This window comes from Maylandia zebra, linkage group LG18, assembly GCF_041146795.1.
Source record: "Maylandia zebra isolate NMK-2024a linkage group LG18, Mzebra_GT3a, whole genome shotgun sequence".
Taxonomy (NCBI): Eukaryota; Metazoa; Chordata; class Actinopteri; order Cichliformes; family Cichlidae; genus Maylandia; species Maylandia zebra.
This window is the reverse complement of record NC_135184.1, coordinates 4,142,354-4,163,884: the sequence shown is the minus strand read 5'-3', so window position 1 is coordinate 4,163,884 and position 21,531 is coordinate 4,142,354. Positions and strand designations below refer to the sequence as shown.

Sequence of the window (21,531 nt, the reverse complement as noted above, 5' to 3'; positions counted from 1 at the left end):
AGGGGTGTGTACTGAGCCCTCTCCTGTACTCACTCTACACCTACGACTGCACAGCCACTAACAGCTCCAACATCATTGTGAAGTTTGCGGACGACACTACAGTGGTGGGTCTTATCACCAACGGTGATGAGACGGCTTACAGGGAGGAGGTCAGCGCCCTGACCCACTGGTGTCAAGACAACCATCTCACCCTCAACGTCGCAAAGACAAAGGAGTTGATAGTGGACTTCCGGAGGTGCAGAGAAATACACACCCCCATCACCATCAACGGCGCTGCTGTGGAGAGAGTGAGCAGCTTCCGGTTCCTTGGAGTACATCTGGCTGAGGATCTTACGTGGTCAGTACACACAAACAAAACAGTGAAGAAGGCGCAGCAGCGCCTCTTCTTTCTCAGGAGACTGAAAAGATTCGGCATGAGCCCCCGCATCCTCAGGACCTTCTATCACTGTGCCATTGAGAGCATCCTCACTGGATGCATCACCACCTGGTATGGCAACAGCACCGCCTACAACCGCAAAGCTCTCCAGCGAGTAGTGCGGTGCTCTGAACGGATAATTGGAGGTGAGCTTCCCTCCCTCCAAGACATCTACAGGAAGCGCTGCCTGAGGAAAGCGGGGAGGATCATCAAGGACTCGAGTCCCACGTGTGGGACTAATAAAGGTTATCTTATCTTATCTTACTATTATACATTGTACATATATTTATTAGTTTCAGGTTGGCCATTCTTGTATTTTGCTCGTTTGTGTTGTTGTGTTTGCACATCTCTGTTGCTTGTGGGGCTCGCACACAAGAATTTCACTCGCATGTGCTGTGCCAGTGTGCCTGCACATGTGATGTGACAATAAAAGTGATTTGATTTGATTGTCAAATGAAATTTCGGTCCTTCACATGGTTTGACAAAAACATGACTCTTAAAGTTAATATGAGTTTATCCAGACATTCTAAGCAAAGCATGGTGCGGTTGGTGAATGGACTCGATCATTTACTCCAGCTGAGGATGGAGGGCAACTAAGAAACGTCAGACGGCTTACAACAACATAGGAGTCCATCTGTTATAATGTGTATATCTACGCTTATGCGCAGTAAGTAAATTATGCGTACTTATTGATGCTGTAAACTAAAAAGCTGCCCGGCTAAGCAACAGATCAAGGAAAAGCTCCACTAGCAAGAGACAGACGAGACTTTCAGGTCACTGAATGTGTTGTGGTGTTTATTGTGTTCTTAGCGATGTGCTTAGTATGTTATTTATCTTTAAAGTTTAAAGATTTCATGAAACACTTCTGGTGACGAGACATTTGCGTAGTGTAGCTGCAGGTTTACAGTTAAACTGCATGAAAGTGTAATGGTAAAAGATGTTTAATATGTTTATATGGTTTGTCATTGCTTTTGGTCTTCAAATAAGCACTTTTGTCATATTTAGCCTGATGATTAGCATATGATATGACCAGTTGTCTTATATTAAATAACTTTCCTCTGCAGTGCTTTAAAGTTTCATCCACTGAAATAATCAAGTGGTGATAAAATTAACTTTTTACGACAACGAGGACTTAAATGTTTCTTTCACTGAGATTAACTGTTTGTAAAGGATTTTCGTTTGTATGCAAATTGTCTTTAATATTTTGTTAATTTTGGGGGGGGGGGTTGTGCTTTAGCCTTGGAGTTTTGTTATTGTTTAAAACATTTTTGTTATTTTTATGCTTTTGTTTTATTGCAATCATTACTTGAGTTTCTTTTTCTTCTTTGTGTTCCAGCTAATTTTTTTTTAAATATAGTTCTTTTTTTGTTTTTGTTTTTCCCCCCCCCCCCCCTAGCCTTCCGCTATGGGTTTCTATCAAGTTTCAGTGTGTTTCATTTTGAAAGCTGGTTGCTGACCTAATTAAATGTTAGGTTTTTGTTACTCCTGCCTGTTTTTTTGAGTCCTGCATTTGGGTTGGTTTTCCTACAAAACATTTTTAATGTTTTAAGGTTGGATATTATATTTTATCAATGGTACTTTGAAGGAGAAACAGGCTCATTCTCAGCTCTGTATTTATATTCTTGATGTTTACTAGAGGCCATGATTCTCTGCTATTTTACACTAGGCCTTAATGCAACGCCTGAATTAATAATCAAATGCGAGCCGTTTCAAGTCCTCTCATTGACATTATACCTGACACACAACACATACACAACCGCACCATATCTAAAATTAATCATTTTGTGGGCTGGCTCCAGTAGATTTGAAATAAAGGTATGCAAAAGGATATGGAAGACTGGGACTACATCCCCCTCACTGGAAAAACAAGGGTTGTCATCATTGGACCTTAATGCTCAGTTACACTGAGATGAGATTCTGCATCAGTGGCAGTCCAATATCTCCACAGGCTGAGAGATTTCTATCCTGTTTCACTAAACATCTGTGTTATGGCAAAAACATTTGCAACCAGGTTTCGATTCCTTTGTTGTTCAGTGAGGAGGATACACAGGACTAAAAGCTGGAAAGGGACATGTTTTATTTATATATATATATATATATAGATAGATAGATAGATAGATAGATAACACCCAGCACGCCCCTGCGGGCGGTTTATCCTTCAAGCTCGGGTCCTCTACCAGAGGCCTGGGAGCTTGAGGGTCCTGCGCAGTATCTTAGCTGTTCCCAGGACTGCGCTCTTCTGGACAGAGATCTCCGATGTTGTTCCTGGGATCTGCTGGAGCCACTCGCCTAGCTTGGGAGTCACCGCACCTAGTGCTCCGATTACCACGGGGACCACCGTTACCTTCACCCTCCACATCCTCTCGAGCTCTTCTCTGAGCCCTTGGTATTTCTCCAGCTTCTCGTGTTCCTTCTTCCTGATATTGCTGTCATTCGGAACCGCTACATCGATCACTACGGCCGTCTTCTTCTGTTTGTCTACCACCACTATGTCCGGTTGGTTAGCCACCACCATTTTGTCCGTCTGTATCTGGAAGTCCCACAGGATCTTAGCTCGGTCATTCTCCACCACCCTTGGGGGCATCTCCCATTTTGACCTCGGGACTTCCAGGTTATACTCGGCACAGATGTTCCTGTACACTATGCCGGCCACTTGGTTATGGCGTTCCATGTATGCCTTGCCTGCTAGCATCTTGCACCCTGCTGTTGTTATGTGCTAGATTGTCTCTGGGGCATCTTTACACAGCCTGCACCTGGGGTCTTGCCTGGTGTGATAGACCCCAGCCTCTATGGATCTTGTGCTCAGAGCTTGTTCTTGTGCTGCCATGATTAGTGCCTCTGTGCTGTCTTTCAGTCCAGCTTTGTCCAGCCACTGGTAGGATTTCTGGATATCAGCCACCACCTCTATCTGCCGGTGGTACATACCGTGCAGGGGCCTGTCCTTCCATGATGGTTCCTCGTCTCCCTCCTCTTTCTTGGGTTTCTGCTGCCTGAGGTATTCACTGAGCACTCGGTCAGTTGGGGCCATCTTCCTAATGTATTCTTGGATGTTTGTTGTCTCATCCTGGACTGTGGTGCTGACACTCACCAGTCTATATATATATATATATACCAGTACCATATATATATATATATATATATATATATATATATATATATATATATATAGATATATATATATAGATATATATATATATATATATAGATATATATATATAGATATATATATAGATATATATATAGATATATATATATAGATATATATATATATAGATATATATATGGACATTGGTAATGCAAAAGTTATTTTCACAAGATTTCAGCATGCACTGAAAGGTTGTGATTTCTTTAAAGTTTAAATAAAGATTTCTTTATGTGTAAAATATGGGAGAAACCTAACAGTGTTGGGCCTTATTTCACACAAGCTTTTCTTTGCCTGACATTGTCTTAGATTAATTCACATACTGATGTTTGTTTTTTGGTTAATTGTGCCTCAGTCTGTGTTACAGTTCCTGTTTAAATGTCCTAGCTCCAGCATTTTATGCAATGAGACACACATATGATGTTTATTTAGTGCAGCAGTAGAAAATGTAATAGTAAGTCTCAGGGCTCCCCAGGGCAGCTGTGGCTACAATGTAGCTTGCCATCACCAGTGTGTGAATGTGTGTGTGATGGGGTGGATGACTGAATGTAGTGTAAAGCACTTTGGGGTCCTTAGGGACTAAGTAAAGCGCTATACAAATACAGACCATTTACCATTTTTTTTTTTAGTAATTATGAAAACTCTAATGAGATGAATGCACTGAACATCATGTGATGGAAAACTTTTTGTGCTAACGTGGACTTTCTGTCAGAGATTTCCAGTATGTTTTGTTTTAACTCATATTTTGTGGGGGGGCTTTGTAATTTCTCAGTGATACTTTGATGAAAGAGGCTCATTTCAATCCCCAATTTACTTAAAGGATAAAAATATGGAAGCACCTCTACCGCCAGCCCAATATTTGCCTTATTTTTGAAACTATATAATTTACTGTAATCTCTCTCTATAATGTGATCACACCAGTGCTGAAGGAACAATAGCAGTCTATGGAGCAAAGCAAAGCATCCACATGTTATCAAGGAAACACCCTTTACTGTAAAATGAGGGAACCAGTTTCATGTATGATTTTTATGTTATTTGGAAGTCTGTGGGCTGGTGCTGTGATGGAGAACTATTTCAGTTGTAGAAGATGTGAGTCTACAAACTCGTCCAACAACAATATCCGTCCTCTGAGGTTTTGTGTCAGAGCTCTGAGACTCTCAGGTCCTCAGTCCTCCAGATGAGCAGGTATTGTGTCCTTCTTCCCTGAAACCATGACTTCCTCCACAGAATCCGGACCACATTCACTCAGCCGCTCTATGCTGGACTTTAGCTTAGAGACATTGCTGAGTTAATTAAACTTCAGTCTTTCATGTTGTAGTTAGTTTAAATCTGAGGCTTAGAAAACAACTGTTTCCTAAGATTGAAAGCAAAAATAAATAAAAATTTTTTCAAGATAATGGCTCCAAAGCAATGACTACAGTCATTGCTCCAAGCATGAAGTTTTGGTGCCTGTGTCCACGTTACTAGCTGCTCTGTAAGGATTTGTTTCTGATTGGAATTCTCAGCCTGAGCTGAAGGGGGCGCTCCTTAAGCTTTCCGCAGATCTAACACAAGACGAGGACGAACGGAAACGATGCGTCTGTGTTACGGCTCAGCAATGTCTTCAGTTCAGTATATGAGAGACTTCATCAGGGATAGATTGACTGGCGTTGCTGAAGAAATCTTCTCAGAGGTTAAAAAAACGATCGTCCGGTATGAGGAGGAAATCAACCATCAGCTCAGGCTGCTGGATATCAGCCGGAAACCTGAGATAAAGTTACACATAATCGGTATGTAAAACTGGGATGACTCACGCAGCACCTAAATCACAGCCCAGTTTGTAGAATAAAATGAAGGCGCAGCTCTGAGGTTTTTTTTATATTTTTTACATAAATAATAGAAGTGCTTCTCTTTGTCTTAAACGATAAGCGGCTAGCGGCAGTATTTAGGCTGGGCCTTGTAATTTAAAGTTAATGTTTTTAATACCACCGCTTCTGTTTATTCCCAGCGGATACACGTGAGTGTGGAGATTATGGAAACAATACCCGATCTGTTATTAATATTTCAACCATCCATTTACTTTAACAACCAAGTATAATAATTACTCTTCTCATTTCATTGATAACTTTCGTGTAAGTGAGAGATGGAAACTGAGGCTGTTAGTTGAGCTGTATCAACACAAAGAGAGCAAACTGTGCTGTAAGTTCATTAAATACAATCGCTTTCAAAGAAACAATAATAGGCAGAGTTTTCATCTCTAACGCCCGTATTTAATATGAAATTGAGATCATATTTGCTGCATCCGCACTTTAATTTGACCAAGAAACTGACAGAGTATTCCTGCTGTAAAACAAACAAACAAATGCGTGAATGCCTAATTAAAATGAATGCACTTATTTCCAGGTGAACTAAAACAATTCTCATGACAAAATGTGCTTCTCCACTGAGACTTCTGGTGTAAAAAATCTCATAAACAACACAATAAATGGTTGCAGGTCCAGTATAACAGAAACTGAGTAAAATATCATGCCTGTGTCACAAGATATGGAATACACAGCAGAATACAGTGTAAAAAAAAAGCAAGTGAGGGATCGGGGAAAGTTCACGGCATCTCTCTGGCTACATTCCTCGACCGTTGTCTAGGAAAGTTTTCTTGGCATCAGGGCAACGTTGGTTTGAGGCAAAAATGACAGTTTTTCAGATGTTCCACAAACTTTTTCCAGATCTTTATCATTCAGGGTCATTTTACATTGCCCTCAGCAGTGGCTCAGCAGTCTCTGCTCCAAGTAGGTTTAGCTGTTTATTACACTTTTACACTACGTTATTACACACTTAACAAGATCACATATTTGTTTCAACAGCTAATCAAACTTTATAATTTAATTTAATTTCTTTTAATTTAGCTGCTTTCTATATTGTAGTTGCAACCAACACATTTGTCCTCGAGAAGCCCTTGGGGCAAAATTATGGTTCGGCAATGGCAGTGCCTTAGCAGTCCGTTGGCAGACTGTGGGCAACTACTCATAGCCCATCTGTCTGCAGAGATCATCTGTGTGTACCACTAGTCTTTGGTCTACTCATGTTTGTGCTGTTATTAGTCTATCTGCCAGGAGAAGATTGAAGATAGACAGCAAGGGCCGACATCAACCGAGTGTTGATGTGTTGTGGTTTTCTTTCCTTTAATATCTAATAATAATATACATTTACATAGAATTTTTTCATTTCTACTTCTTTAGGTTGGTATATTTTGCTTCCAGTAGGCTGTTTAATTCAGGAAATAAATGTGTATGATCTGTCTCATGAAACACATGCGATCGTGCAAAAGTTTAGCATGGAGCTGCACTGTTTGCATTACAATTGCAATCACCTGTTGATACTAAATGCATGTTCATGTTATTATAATGTATATACAGCATTACAAAACAATGTTTTGATTAAAAATAAATAGATTTAATGAACCCTACTGATCAGACTCATGCCTGTGGACCTCAGTAATATAGTTCACAGGTATGTGACTTCCTTAATGTGCCACTTACCTACTCTGAGTGTCTTCCCCTCCAACAACACAAAAGCAGTTCTGACATAACTGTGGTGTGGGCCTCTGTTTGTGAAGGCACCAGTGCCCAACATAAGTGGGGACTGAAAGTGTGACAACTTTGCTAATAAGACTGTCAGAACTCATTTCACTCATATGTGAGGGAAATGGTTACATATGCTGGGATATAGTTGCTCAGGTGGGTGTTTTGCCATCATCACATTAGTAAATGTTTTCTTGTGTGTTTTTGTTCCTCAAGACCTCCCAGACGAAGATGAATGTAAGGAAGAAGAGGATATGGATAACCAGCAGGTCTGTAACCAGGAGAGTCACTCCAATCTGGACCAGCAGGATTCAGATTCTCAGCAGACTAAAGAGGAAGAGGAGGAAATTTGCACCAGTCTGGAGGGAGAACAGCTTGTACTGAAGCACGAAGGCAAAGGCATCCTCGTCTGGGCCAGGGAAGACCAGGACAGACTAAGTGACACCAACTGGAAACCTGAAATAAACTCACACAGAATAGGTATGTAAAACTGTAAAGGTCTTAGAAAAATAAATATGACTCAATTTGGATGCTAATCAGAGCTCAGAGTTACTTTTAGGAAGAATTTAAGGACTAACTGCAATAAGTAACTTTAATGCATTTTTTTTCCTAAACTGTGAACATTTAACATTAAACCTACAGTTTGTGTCAGTTGAAGGTAAAAGCACCTTATCCAATCTGAATATAGGGATTTGTTTATTTCACTAAAATTATTTTAAATATGTTTATGTTTGCTGTTGAAGGTTACTAAAACAAGTTGAAGTCCAGCTGAAATCTGTTGGTTGAGAAGAAATAGTTTTGAGATTACTATACTACTATAAGCTGAAAATGAGATTCAGTGGATTTTAATTCATCCCCTTTGTGGCAAAGTGCTCAATAAATATAGCAAAACATAAACACAAGTTAATGGCAGAAGAAGCTACAGTGTAACAAGGTGAAGGTTTTTCCTACGTTGAAGAATTTTTGACACCCGTCAAAATAAAACCACAAGAAACAAAATTATACCTGAGTGTAAAAAATCCAAGCATTCAGCAAACGTGTTACTCAAACACCCAGCGGTTAAAGATGCAGAACATGAACTTGAATATGCCCGATTTCGAACAGTAAGCTCACAAGCCTTCGTTATGACAAGGTTAATGTTTCAGCATCTGTGTCCAAGTCCTTACTGTGCCCTCTCAGTATCAGAGAAAATAAAGACCCAACAGATTAACTTTCGTTTCTAATAAGAATGTAATTATAGCAGGAAATCCAACATGTTTATTGCTGTTAGAATCATCTGCAGCTAACGCTTAATCTTACACTTCCTCTGGGAACATTATCAATATTTTGATATTTTGATGAGCCAATTTCACGATAAAATTTTTCTATTTTACATACTTACCTGTTTTTGCTGTCACATGACTATGCAGGCATAAAATAGTGACACAAAAGTCGCACATTTGGAAAAATCAAAAGCAGCCTTTATTTATAAACCATTTTCCAGTCCACTTGTCTTCATGGTAAAAGGGAGTTTTTCTTTGGCGTTTATGCTCAGTGATTGCTGTAGAGCTGCATTAATGATGCTTCTTCATCCTACCATCATGAACAATCCTTCCTTCCTGAATGTAGACAGTGGCATTATTTTAGAGTCAAGCAATGCTTTATCGAGACGCCTACGGATGAAGATTAAAATGTATTTTTTTTTTCAGATGTTTCAGTTTTTTCTTTTTCAATTTGTCCCTTCAGACCTCCAACATCAGCATGTCTCTAAGGAGGAGGAGGAGGATCTCACAGACCAGCAGGTCTGTAAGCAGGATAAGAACTCCAGTCTGGACCTGGATGACTCAGAGCCTCCACAGATTAAAGAGGAAAAGGAGGAACCTTGTACCAGTCAGGAAAGGGAGCAGCTTGGACTGAAGCAGGAGTCTGATAATTTTGTGGTGACCCACGAGGAAAGTGATCACAGTGAACCAGAAGCACACAGTGACCGGAAACTGTCTTGCAACTCTCCTGGACCAGAGAGTCAGTGTAACACTGACACAAGTAAAAAGTCTGTAAAGTGTGACACTTGTGGAAAAGCTTTTCACGATAAATCCAGACTAACTAAACATTTGAAAATTCATACAGGCGAGAAGCCACATTCTTGTAGCACCTGTGGAAAAAGATTCAGTCAAATTATAAACTTGAAAACTCACATGAGAATTCACACGGGCGAGAAGCCATATTCTTGTAACACCTGTGGTAACTCATTCAGTCAGAAATCAACTTTGGCACATCACATCAGAATCCACACAGGTGAGAAGCCACATTCTTGTAGCACGTGTGAGAAAACATTTACCTGGAAATCAGAACTGAAACGTCATATGAGAATTCACACAGGTGAGAAGCCGTATTCTTGTAGCACCTGTGGGAAAACATTCAGTCGAAAATCAACATTAAAAACCCACGTGAGAGTTCACACAGGTGAGAGGCCCTATTCTTGTAACACCTGTGGGAAAGAATTTACGGTTTCATCAACATTGAAAACTCATATAAGAATTCACACAGGGGAAAAGATACACTCTTGTAGCATATGTGGGAAAAGATTCATTCAGATTATCCATTTGAAAAGACATATGAAAATTCATACAGTTTAAAGGTTTTTACTTACTTACAAAATTTGGGAGAGCTTTAGTTGTAATAATAATGATTATTATTATTATTATTATCTCCACAGTAATAATCTAATAATTGTTAATTATATTTATTCCTTAGTCATTTTCTGAACAGGTTTAAAAGCTGCTAGAAAGTAAGACAAGACCAAAAATATTATATCATTATGGATTCAAGGTCACTTCATGTGTTGTGGTGTTGACTTTCTTGAGGCGCAAACTTCAGCATGTGCCTGTCCTCTTGAACTGTATTTACAACTGTTGTTGTTTTGTTTTTTTTTTAACTTAAGTATTTCAATTAATTAATTCATTGAAAATTAAGGTGTAATCTCTGAAATATCAGAGCGCTCTGTCTTGTTTCACACTTTTTTTTCTCATATTGTTTTACATAAATTCAGAAAATGCTTTTTTCACTACTTGAACTTGCCTCACTCTGTTTTATAAGCCTACTTTAATCAATGATGCACACATATGATATTTATGTGCTATAACTGCTGGTTTACAGTGGAAATTGCATGGAAATGTGACAGTAAATAACTTTTAATACGTTAGTCTCATCAATGCTTTTGACCCTAAATCAGACATTTTAAAATGGAAGTCTAACAAATACGTACAAAATAGATCAGTGAGGGGACAATTATTTTATTTTACAGCATTGTTGATTTTCACCACTGACCAGTCTGATTTTCCATCAGACTGGTCAGTGGGCAGTGATTTCAGGTTACTTTTACAGCATGTGTTACCATGGTGATATACCTCAATAAGATGTAAACCGCCTTTCTAGTACAAAAAACCCATACTGAGACTAGGTTAACCTAACATGAATATGATAACCCTGCTTTGTAGTACAAAGGGATGTACCATGAATGGAGATTAAAAGGTTAGATTGTGTCAGTGGCTCTCTTTTTACCCTTGCTAAATCACCAAGGTAACTGATTCTGAACACAAACCCTGCTCAGTAGCAGGTTATGTTCTGAGGTTTGATTTAAAAATCAGCTGGAAGTGCCACACTTTCACTGACTTTTTACGTAGAGTATGTTTTTAGTACAATGTATATTGAAATGTATTATCTGTGGGCTAGATCATCAGATTTACCAAAAGTCTTATCTTTTTTGCAACACTGTTGCATTTTACTGACAAACTGATTTGTACTTTATAGATTTTTACGGCCTTTTATCATTATTATCTGATTGGAGAAGGCTGCACTCATATAGGAATCACTTTCTATGGAAAAAGAGTCATATGATGTATCCCCATTTATGTGAGTGTGTGCAAAGCTAGTTGTGGTCTATTCCTCACTTGAATCTCCTCATACAGTCCTGATCAAAAGTTTAAGACCACTTGAAAAATGGCAAAAAAAATTATATTTTGCATGGTTGGATCTTAACAAGGTTCCAAATAGAGCTTCAACTTGCAACAAGAAGAAATGGGAGTGAGACAAAACATTTTGAGCATGCAATTTATTGAAAACCACATTTAAACTGAAACAGGCTGTTTTACAGTTTATCAAAGGTTTAGGACCACACCTCCAAAAGAATCTGTAACCCCCCCCCCAAAGCAAAAATCAAAGTTCCAAACATAAACTTGGTAATGGGTAGCTCCACCATTATGTTGTTGATACTTCAAATATTTGTTTGATGCAAGCACTTCCATGAGGTGAGTGGGAACATTTTTCCAAGTGATGAAGGCGGCCACATGAAGGACATCTGCTATCTGGAACTGTTGTCCATTTTTGTAAACTTCCCTTGCCATCCATCCCCAAAGGTTCTCAATTGGATTTAAATCAGGGGAATGGGCCAAAAAGAGTGGAAGAAGTCCCTTGTCCTGTGGGCACTGTGTACTGTAGCGCTATCCTGTTGAAAAACCCAGTCGTTACCACGCAGACGAGGGCCCTCAGTCATGCTCTCTGCAACATCTGGACATAGCCAGCGTTTGACGCGCATGCACCTCCTGTGGCACATAGGAAACATCTCAGGTGGGATCTGCCTGTCATGCCAGTAATGTTGGAAACCATCAGGACCATCAAGGTTAAATATTTTTCATCAGACAATAAAACTTTCTATCACCTTTCAATGTCCCATGTTTGGTGCTCTCTTGCAAAGTCCAAATGGACAGTTCTGTGGCATTCAAGGAGACGAGGCCTTTGAAGACTTTTTTTTTGTTTTTGAAGCCCTGCGGTCTCAGATGCTATCTGATGGTTATGGGGCTGCAGTCAGCACCAGTAACGGCCTTAATTTAGGTTGAGGTTCGTCTAGTTTCTTGACAGACAGCCAATTGGATCCTCCAGCTGTGGTTAAACTGAAGGTGATATTAGTCTCATTCTATGTCCTGTATATGTTATATACAAGGTGAAGTGCTGCATGAATTGTAACAATAAAGTTTCTGTTTCTGTGGAACACAGTTTTGGGCTTTCTATATTCTCATAGTTACAACTTCAATGAGAAATAGAGGGCAGCAAAAGACTAGTGTGGGATCCAGTCTGTGTAACTGAAGAAAAGAAGTGTAAAAGTCAGTTTGTGTGCTGAGTTTTATTTTATCGGCAAGTTTTTTTATTTTTCCTTTGTTTGTTTTTATCACTATCAGTAATTTCTCTGTTCATTTTTGTTATCTGAATTATTGTAGAGAACAGAATTACTAATTTAGCAGATTTACATGATGAACTGAAAAGCATGACATTATATTTCTATGGGTTTTGAACAGAAAATGGGTAAACACATAGGAATCATTTAGTGCTTCTCTTCCTGGAATAAAGTCTGATAACCCTCACTCTTCTTCCTACTGTGAGGCAGAGAGAGCTGGAGGTGAGTCAACAAAACATCCAGCAGAGAATCCAGGACAGAGAGAAAGATGTGAAGCTGCTTCAACAGGAGGTGGAGGCCATCAATCAGTCTGCTGATCAAACAGTGGAGCACAGTGAGAAGATCTTCACTGAGCTGATCCATCTCATCCAGAAAAGAAGCTCTGATGTGAAGCAGCAGATCAGATCCCAGCAGGAAACTGAAGTGAGTCGAGTCAAAGAGCTTCAGGAGAAGCTGGAGCAGGAGATCACTGAGCTGAAGAGGAAAGATGCTGAGCTGAAGCAGCTCTCACACACAGAGGATCACATCCAGTTTCTACTAATGGCCTGAGGAGGGCAGCAATACGCCACTGATATGACCAGTTTCCCGGAAATTCAGAAGAACAGCGGAAGATGCCACAACCCTTACTTGCTCGACGTGTTCATGTACCGTTAGCTCGCTTAACAGCGAAATTCTTTAGCTGTTGAAGCAACAGTGCGAGTTTATAAAAGAAAGGCTGACTGATGCTGAAGAATTACAGGTATGGAAAAAAAAACCTCTGCCCGGGGCGCGATCTGATATCGTCGTGTTGGTGTTGTTCCCAGATCAACATAGTAAATGTTGTTCCAGGATCAACATTGCAAGTGACCAATCAGAATGTTGTGACGTCATACTTTTGCGACCTCGGGAAAAAGTCGCAAAAGTACCGCCGTAAAACAAAAAAGTGTACTTAAGCTGCGAGAAACCGCCTCTGTCCGCCGATCAACGGACCCTGGGGGTCACTGAACTAACACAGGTGTAGGACTCGTGTAGGACCCTGATCGGAGCTCAGTTTGTAGGCTAACAGACTAAAACCTGGCGTAGAAACGCTCCATTTCTTTAAACTGTAAACTTTGAGTTTTAAACATCCAGTGAAACACACACAAGTGACGTTAGCAGGAGATGAAATCACACTTTAAACTCACATAATGAGAAAAAACGGTCCACTCCGTGCAGAAACGGGACTTTACTGGATTATTAAATACTGCAAACTCTCTGAAGGCAGCTGTATTCATCAGTGGACCTGTACCGCCGGTGTTCCAGATCTACTGGCGTTTATATCAACTGGCGTTGGTCGAACAGATGTGTGGCAGTCTTGCGTTTCAGGAGCTGCTACCGACAAACCAGCAAAAAAAAAAAACGCCAAATGTGTCACCTGTGACACTTGTGAGGTTATCTCAAACACACTCTGTCAGTCTTGATGCTGTTGAACAACAAAATGTATAAAAATGTGGCGAGTTTACCTGGTGATATCCTCACGCGCGACGCGATCGCGAAAACGGCAAACAAGTAATACCACGCCGATGTTGTTCACAGGACAGCAAGAGTAAACGATCGGGAGACTCTTGTCGTCGTTATCGTTCCCTTGCACGGTTTATTTCTCCGGTTTCAGCGTTTTTGCTCCACAACTAAAGCGAGCAGTTTACTTTGTGCCCTAACATGGACTCGAGTCAACCAGCGCCACCTCTGGCCAAGTGCCACAGCCTACAGCCAGATCAACCTGTGACACACATCTGCACCACGTTTGAATTCGTTTCATGCACATTTGTACCTTTCAATTGTGTCTGTTTGTGCGTCATGCAAATAAACCTTTGAAATGAATGACATGACACTAATATTTCACTAGTGTTGTAACATCACATGTCGTTAGCGTAGTCTGTCTGTGTCTTTTCTCTGCGAACAAACATTTTAGAGTTGGTTGTGATATACAGTCTGTATAAGTGTGGTTAATCTAATAAACATTTATAAGGAGATGGCAGTTACTGTGAATGTACAGCAGGTGATTAGTAATAAACAGTCAGACAATGACTCTGACAATCTCATTCAATCTTGCAGACTGAATGCACCTTCTGTGGAAAGTGGTACCACACAGTGTGTCTGGACGTCCCCTGTGCAGAAGGCGACTACAAATGTTGTGGGTGCTAAATAAACAGAAACAAATGATCCCTGTTGTCTTTGCTTACTGATGTTTTTAGTGTTGACAATCCACATTGCTGGAATTGCATCTGTCAACATGTTTGTGGGTAGATTTGGATGTACCAGGGGTAAGTGCAGCCACTCAGCCTCTACTCAATGTGATCATAGCAGCAGGTGCAGATGTGTCACAAGTTAATCTAGTAGTAGGCTGTGGTAGTAGTGGACTGACCTCCATTTGAAACTGCTCCAGCTGCTGTGTGATAGTGGATCTGCTACAAATTGAAGATCATATGGAAGTTTTGGAAATTAACCCTTGTATTATGTTGAAAAACAAAAAAGTGACATTGATTTTGTTGCAGGTAATTTTGACCCGTACTGTGTAAATCCACTCAGAATTGTCAAGAAACTGCAATAAAACAATAGCAACTTTATTTCCCATCAGATAAACATGTAGAACACAGACATACAACAGTTAGACTTTCCATAACTATTTTAGGAACAATTTGGTTTTTCATTCTTACAAACACATTTCTTCTGAACTTGCCCAACGTTCTCAGTTTTTCAATGCTCAACATTTTCGATTTTGTCCACATGATGGACAGAATGTAACGGTATGCTTTCTGCAGATGTGGTTCTTGCATTTCTCACAAAAAGTGCTTGTTTTCAAACAGGAATCTTCCTAACTAAGATTTAAAACAAAAGATTTCTACGTCTCCTCCAGTCTCACAAACAGATGACAAACCAAGCGACACACCTGAGTCACTGACTTTCTTAAATCCACTCACTCTCACTGGCTGTTTATTACTAATCACTGTGTAACTGCTGTGAATTCAAAGTTACTGCCGTCTCCTTACAAATCTTCATTGGATTAACCACACTTATACAGACTGTATATAACTCCAGCCATGTTGATGGATTGCCTATATTGGCTGGAAATATTCATTTCCAGAGAAAGGACACAGACAAACGATGCTTACAGGATGTGATGTGACAACAACACTAATGAAATATTGATGTGTCATATTTGTCCAAGGCGTATTTCATTGTTATGGAAAAAGAGAATATCAAAATCATAATCACCAATTGGAGTAGTGATTTCTATGAATTTGTGTATATAATTTGGAATTTTGTACAAATGTAGGCCAATAAGGAATATATGATATCATTTCATTCTTCAAAGGTTTATTTGCAGACGCACAAACAGACACAATTGAAAGGTACAAATGTGCATGAAACGAATTCAAAAGTGCTGCAGATGTGTGTCACAAGTTGATCTGGCTGTAGGCTGTGGCACTTGGCCAGAGGTGGCGCTGGTTGACTCGACTCCATGTTAGTGCACAAAGTAAACTGCTCGCTTTAGTTGTGAAGCAAAAACGCTGAATTCGGAGAAACAAACCGTGCAAGGGGGACGATAACGACGACAAGAGTCTCCCGATCGTTTACTCTTGCTGTCCTGTGAGCAACATCGGCGTGGTGTTACTTGTTTGCTGTTTTCACAATCGCGTCGCGCATGAGGATATCACCAGGTAAACTCGCCACATTTTTAAACATTTTGTTGTTCAACAGCATCAAGACTGACGGAGTGTGTTTGAGATAACCTCACGTGTCACAGATGACACATTTGGCGTTTTTTTGCTGGTTTGTCGGTAGCAGCTCCTGAAACGCAAGACTGCCACACATCTGTTCGACCAACGCCAGTTGATCTAAACGCCAGTAGATCTGGAACACTGGTCAGAGGAGGAGACGAGAGATTCAGCAGGTTGTTTACACTGAATAAATGGCTTATATCAGCATGTGCTGACCACTCAGTGCATTTTATCAACAACTTTAATATTTTTTGGGAATGCAGGCATCTGTTTAAAGCAAATGGATTTAATTTTAACAAGTCGGGGGTTAAACTGTTCACGTCCAACTTGTTTTATTCCATACGTCATCCATCTGTGCTTGGTGCCAAGGCTGAGATAAACGAGGAGTTATCTCATAAAGAGGAACAAACAGTACTCCAAGAACAGACAAAGCCCAGCAGAAACCTTGAGGAGGAGCTCCATCTGCCCCCACCCGGGAAGAGCCTCAGAAAGGAGAGACATCTGAGGCAAGAAGAGGGGTCCCTATTTGCCTCCAACTCTCAAAACTTGCTTATGATCTTCAATTTGTAGCAGATCCACTATCACACAGCAGCTGGAGCAGTTTCAAATGGAGGTCAGTCCACTACTACCACAGCCTACTACTAGATTAACTTGTGACACATCTGCACCTGCTGCTATGATCACATTGAGTAGAGGCTGAGTGGCTGCACTTACCCCTGGTACATCCAAATCTACCCACAAACATGTTGACAGATGCAATTCCAGCAATGTGGATTGTCAACACTAAAAACATCAGTAAGCAAAGACAACAGGGATCATTTGTTTCTGTTTATTTAGCACCCACAACATTTGTAGTCGCCTTCTGCACAGGGGACGTCCAGACACACTGTGTGGTACCACTTTCCACAGAAGGTGCATTCAGTCTGCAAGATTGAATGAGATTGTCAGAGTCATTGTCTGACTGTTTATTACTAATCACCTGCTGTACATTCACAGTAACTGCCATCTCCTTATAAATGTTTATTAGATTAACCACACTTATACAGACTGTATATCACAACCAACTCTAAAATGTTTGTTCGCAGAGAAAAGACACAGACAGACTACGCTAACGACATGTGATGTTACAACACTAGTGAAATATTAGTGTCATGTCATTCATTTCAAAGGTTTATTTGCATGACGCACAAACAGACACAATTGAAAGGTACAAATGTGCATGAAACGAATTCAAACGTGGTGCAGATGTGTGTCACAGGTTGATCTGGCTGTAGGCTGTGGCACTTGGCCAGAGGTGGCGCTGGTTGACTCGAGTCCATGTTAGGGCACAAAGTAAACTGCTCGCTTTAGTTGTGGAGCAAAAACGCTGAAACCGGAGAAATAAAACGTGCAAGGGAACGATAACGACGACAAGAGTCTCCCGATCGTTTACTCTTGCTGTCCTGTGAACAACATCGGCGTGGTGTTAATTGTTTGCTGTTTCGCGATCGTGTCGCGCGTGAGGATATCACCAGGTAAACTCGCCACATTTTTATAAATTTTGTTGTTCAACAGCATCAAGACTGACGGAGTGTGTTTGAGACAACCTCACAAGTGTCACAGATGACACATTTGGCGTTTTTTTTGCTGGTTTGTCGGTAGCAGCTCCTGAAACGCAAGACTGCCACACATCTGTTCGACTAACGCCAGTTGATCTAAACGGCAGTTGATCTAAACGCCAGTTGATCTAAACGCCAGTTGATCTAAACGCCAGTAGATCTGGAACAGCGGCTTTCCAGGACTTGATACCGACAAAGCAGGAAGTAATCAGTGTGAATACGTCTCCTACAAATGGCACTTTGTGGGGTTGGCTAAACACAACAATCTGTCATTCATATTGTTTTGAAAAAGAAACATAAAATAACCTCAGAGTTTAACTGGTGATACTCCCACGCGTAAGCATACCGCGAATACAGCAATAAGCAAATAACAGTGCCTATTCAAAACAGGCGAAAGTTAATTAACAGTATAGAAAATGTTCTAGTCTTCATTATTATTTTCCCACATATTGTTATTACTCTGATGTGACCTGAGGGTTGTCAAACTGACAGACAAAGCGTCCAGTTTACATCAAAAGCAGAGTCCACTCCACTAGTGGCACCTGTGGGGAAGTGCCATTGCCTAAACAATATTAACCTGTGACACACCTACACCTGAATTCCTAGAGCTTCCTGCTTTAGCAGGTATCGCTTATCAATAAGCAAGCTGCTGAAAGTAGTTTTTATTTGAGCAACGTATTCATAGTCTTGCTGAGATATATTTGCTTATGTGTGTTCTCCTATAATCACATTAGATCTTTTTCTTGTGTTCATCTAAGACAACCAACAGCAACATGAACTGTAATGAGGGGAAGGGTCTGGATGTCCAGCAGGTCTGTAACCAGGAGAGTAACTCCACATTGGACCCACAGGACCCAGAGCATCCACAGATTAAAGAGGGAGAGCAGCTTGTAGTGAAGCAGGAGGCTGAGGGCATCATCATCTGGACTGGAGAAGAGCGGCTCAGACTGCTGGATACCATCTGGAAACCTGAAATAACGACATACAGTAAAGGTATGCTAAACTGCCCTTAAAAATAATGAAGTAACATTTCTTTTTCTTAGCATAGCAGGAATCTGCAATAAGTAAAATTAATGCACCTCTGCAGACTGCAGTGTAAATGGTGGCTTGGTGGCTCTTTGACAGTAACTTTGACATGCAGCAGTGGCTTCACTGTTCTTATACACAAAACAAACAATTATCCACACAAACTACATATCAACACACTAACTACACTCCAAACATGCTACACATCACAAATCTCTCACATCTCAAAACTCAATCTCTCTCTTCCTACCACTGACCTTAGACAGTAAATGTGACAATAGTATTCCGGAAAAAATTATGGGGTATATTTTTTATTTATCACTTTTTAAAATTTTTTTTTATCACATTTACCACTTTTAACACAAAAATGGACACTCAGGGTTGTTTTGGGTTGAAATAGCATCTTGTTGCTATGTGTCATCTTAAATTGGTCAGGTGATTGGTTTACCATGGCTACTTTATTCTTCCTCAGCCAATCAGCAGCACCCGTGTGATTGTCCCCCCCCCCCCCCCCCCCCCCCCCCAGCTCCTGGTTAAATGAAAAATAGTAACGTGTCCGCACCACATTTTCTTATTAGTAACTGTAACAGCGTTGTAAACATAGAAATAGTAATTAGTTATAGTACTAGTTACTGACAAAAGTAACAGCGTTAGTAACATTGTTACTTAACGCCATTATTCCCATCATTGCATTATAAGGATGCAAAAAAATGTTAATTCATGTGAAAAAAATTCACCAGAATGCAAGAAGTGAAGTGTCTGCACCCCTACAGAGACACAAATCCAACAGCAGAAGTTTCTTTTTTTTGTCATCAGTTTAAGTTAAAGATTAAGTTTTTTTCTCTGTAGAATGGAAATGTGTGAAATTTAATTTGATCAATTCCCAGGATTAATTAATGGATTAATTTTTAGATTCAGTTTTCATAATATACAATTCAGAATTTCTAAAGTTGAAGTTGATCATATAAGAAGAGTTTTTTTCATGGTGTTTGGACGTGTGCAGTCAAAGTGTTTACCACGATATAAGAGGTCAGAGCCAGCATTCCCAAACTAAATTAAATTGGAAGAAAACCAATATCTTTAAAATTCATACATATTTAGTATCACAAACATCCAAATACTCAACAATTTGCTTCAGTGTCCAAATAATTTGTCACATTTGTACACTCTAAATTTCAGTGGTACATGTGAGCAACCTGTTCATAGTTCACAACCATTAAAGTACTGCTAATCGTTAAAATTAGAATATATTTTTGTCCACTTGTCCCTTCAGATCTTGCGCAACAGTGTGTCTTTAAGCAAGAGGATCTGCATGACCAGCAGGTGTGTAACCAGGAGAGGAACTCCAGTTTGAACCACGAGGACCCAGAACTCCCATGGATTAAAGAGGAACCAGAGGAACTTTGCACCAGTGAGGAAGGAGAACAGCTTTTATTGAAGGAGGAGACTGATACCTTTATGGTGACTTTTGATGAAAGTGAACATGAACCAAACAGAGACCAGCTCCTTTCTCACAACTCTCCTGCACCAGAGAGCCAGCATCAAGGAGGAAATGAGCATGTGGAATCAGAATCTACTAGAAAACCAGAGCTGAAGAACAGTAACAGTGTAAACAACTCTCCAGTGCCAGAGAATCAGTGTAAAACTGGCAAAAGTAAAAAGTCTCTAAATTGTGACACTTGTGGAAAGACTTTTCAGTACGAATGTCACTTGACAAAACATGTAAGAATTCACACAGGTGAGAAGCCTTTTTTTTGTAGCACCTGTGGGAAATGTTTTGGTCAGAAATCAGGACTGGAAACTCACATGAAAATTCACACAGGTGAGAAGCCACATTTTTGCAGTATCTGTGGAAAAGGATTCAGTCAGATGATAAACCTGAAAACTCATATGAGAGTCCACACAGGTGAAAAGCCATATTGTTGTAGCACATGTGGAAAAACCTTTAGTGCCTTGTCAGCCTTCAAAACCCACATTAGAATTCACACAGGTGAGAAGCCATATTGTTGTAAGACTTGTGGGAAACGATTCACTCAGAAATCTGGACTGGAACATCATATGAAAATTCACACAGGTGAGAAGCCACATTCTTGCATTACCTGTGGGAAAAGCTTCAGTCGTATGAAGTCCTTGAAAACTCACATGCGAATTCATACAGGTGAGAAGCCACATTCTTGCATTACCTGTGGAAAAAGTTTCAGTCATATGATGAACTTGAAAACCCACATGAGAATTCATACAGGTGAGAAGCCATATTCTTGTAGCACCTGTGGGAAAAGATTTAGCGATTTATCAGGATTCAAAAAACATAAAATGATTCATACAGGTGAGAAGCCCCACCCTTGTAACACCTGTGGAAAGAGATTCAGTGACATGACGAATTTGAAAGCTCACATTAGAATTCACACAGGTGAGAAGCCATATTGTTGTAACACTTGTGGGAAACGATTCAGTCAGAAATCTGGAGTGAAAATTCATATGAAAATTCACACAGGTGAGAAGCCACATTCTTGCATTACCTGTGGGAAAAGCTTCAGTCATATGACGTCCTTGAAAACTCACATGAGAATTCACATGCCTGAGAAGCCACATTCCTGTGGCAATTGCGGGAAAAGTTTTGTTCAGCTGATACACTTGAAAAGGCACATGAGAATTCATACTAGTTAAGTTTTAAAATGTGGAATGTACTTTATTATAGAAAAACAAGAATGGATAAATAATTTATTGACACTTGTATTCTATAGCCAAGATTACATCACTCTATCCAAAAGCTGGAAAGTGACACAAATAAGTAAAAGTCATTATGGATTTGAACAGTGTTGTCCGTTATTTCCCAATGTTTTC

At 40.1% G+C, this 21,531-nt stretch overlaps 1 protein-coding gene across 1 annotated transcript in view; it reads left to right on the top strand.

Annotated features, from left to right (window-relative positions):
- LOC101463705 (uncharacterized) overlaps positions 1-21,501 on the top strand; it is a 28,465-nt gene extending 6,964 nt beyond the window's left edge. The window contains exons 5-9 of the mRNA XM_076876988.1: positions 5,090-5,326; positions 7,331-7,594; positions 8,840-9,723; positions 18,396-18,654; positions 19,961-21,501. Of these exons, the coding sequence (XP_076733103.1) occupies positions 5,090-5,326; positions 7,331-7,594; positions 8,840-9,723; positions 18,396-18,654; positions 19,961-21,354 (3,038 nt within the window). The 3' untranslated portion in view covers positions 21,355-21,501. The remainder of the gene's footprint in view (positions 1-5,089; positions 5,327-7,330; positions 7,595-8,839; positions 9,724-18,395; positions 18,655-19,960) is intronic.
- The last annotated feature ends 30 nt before the right edge of the window (positions 21,502-21,531 follow it).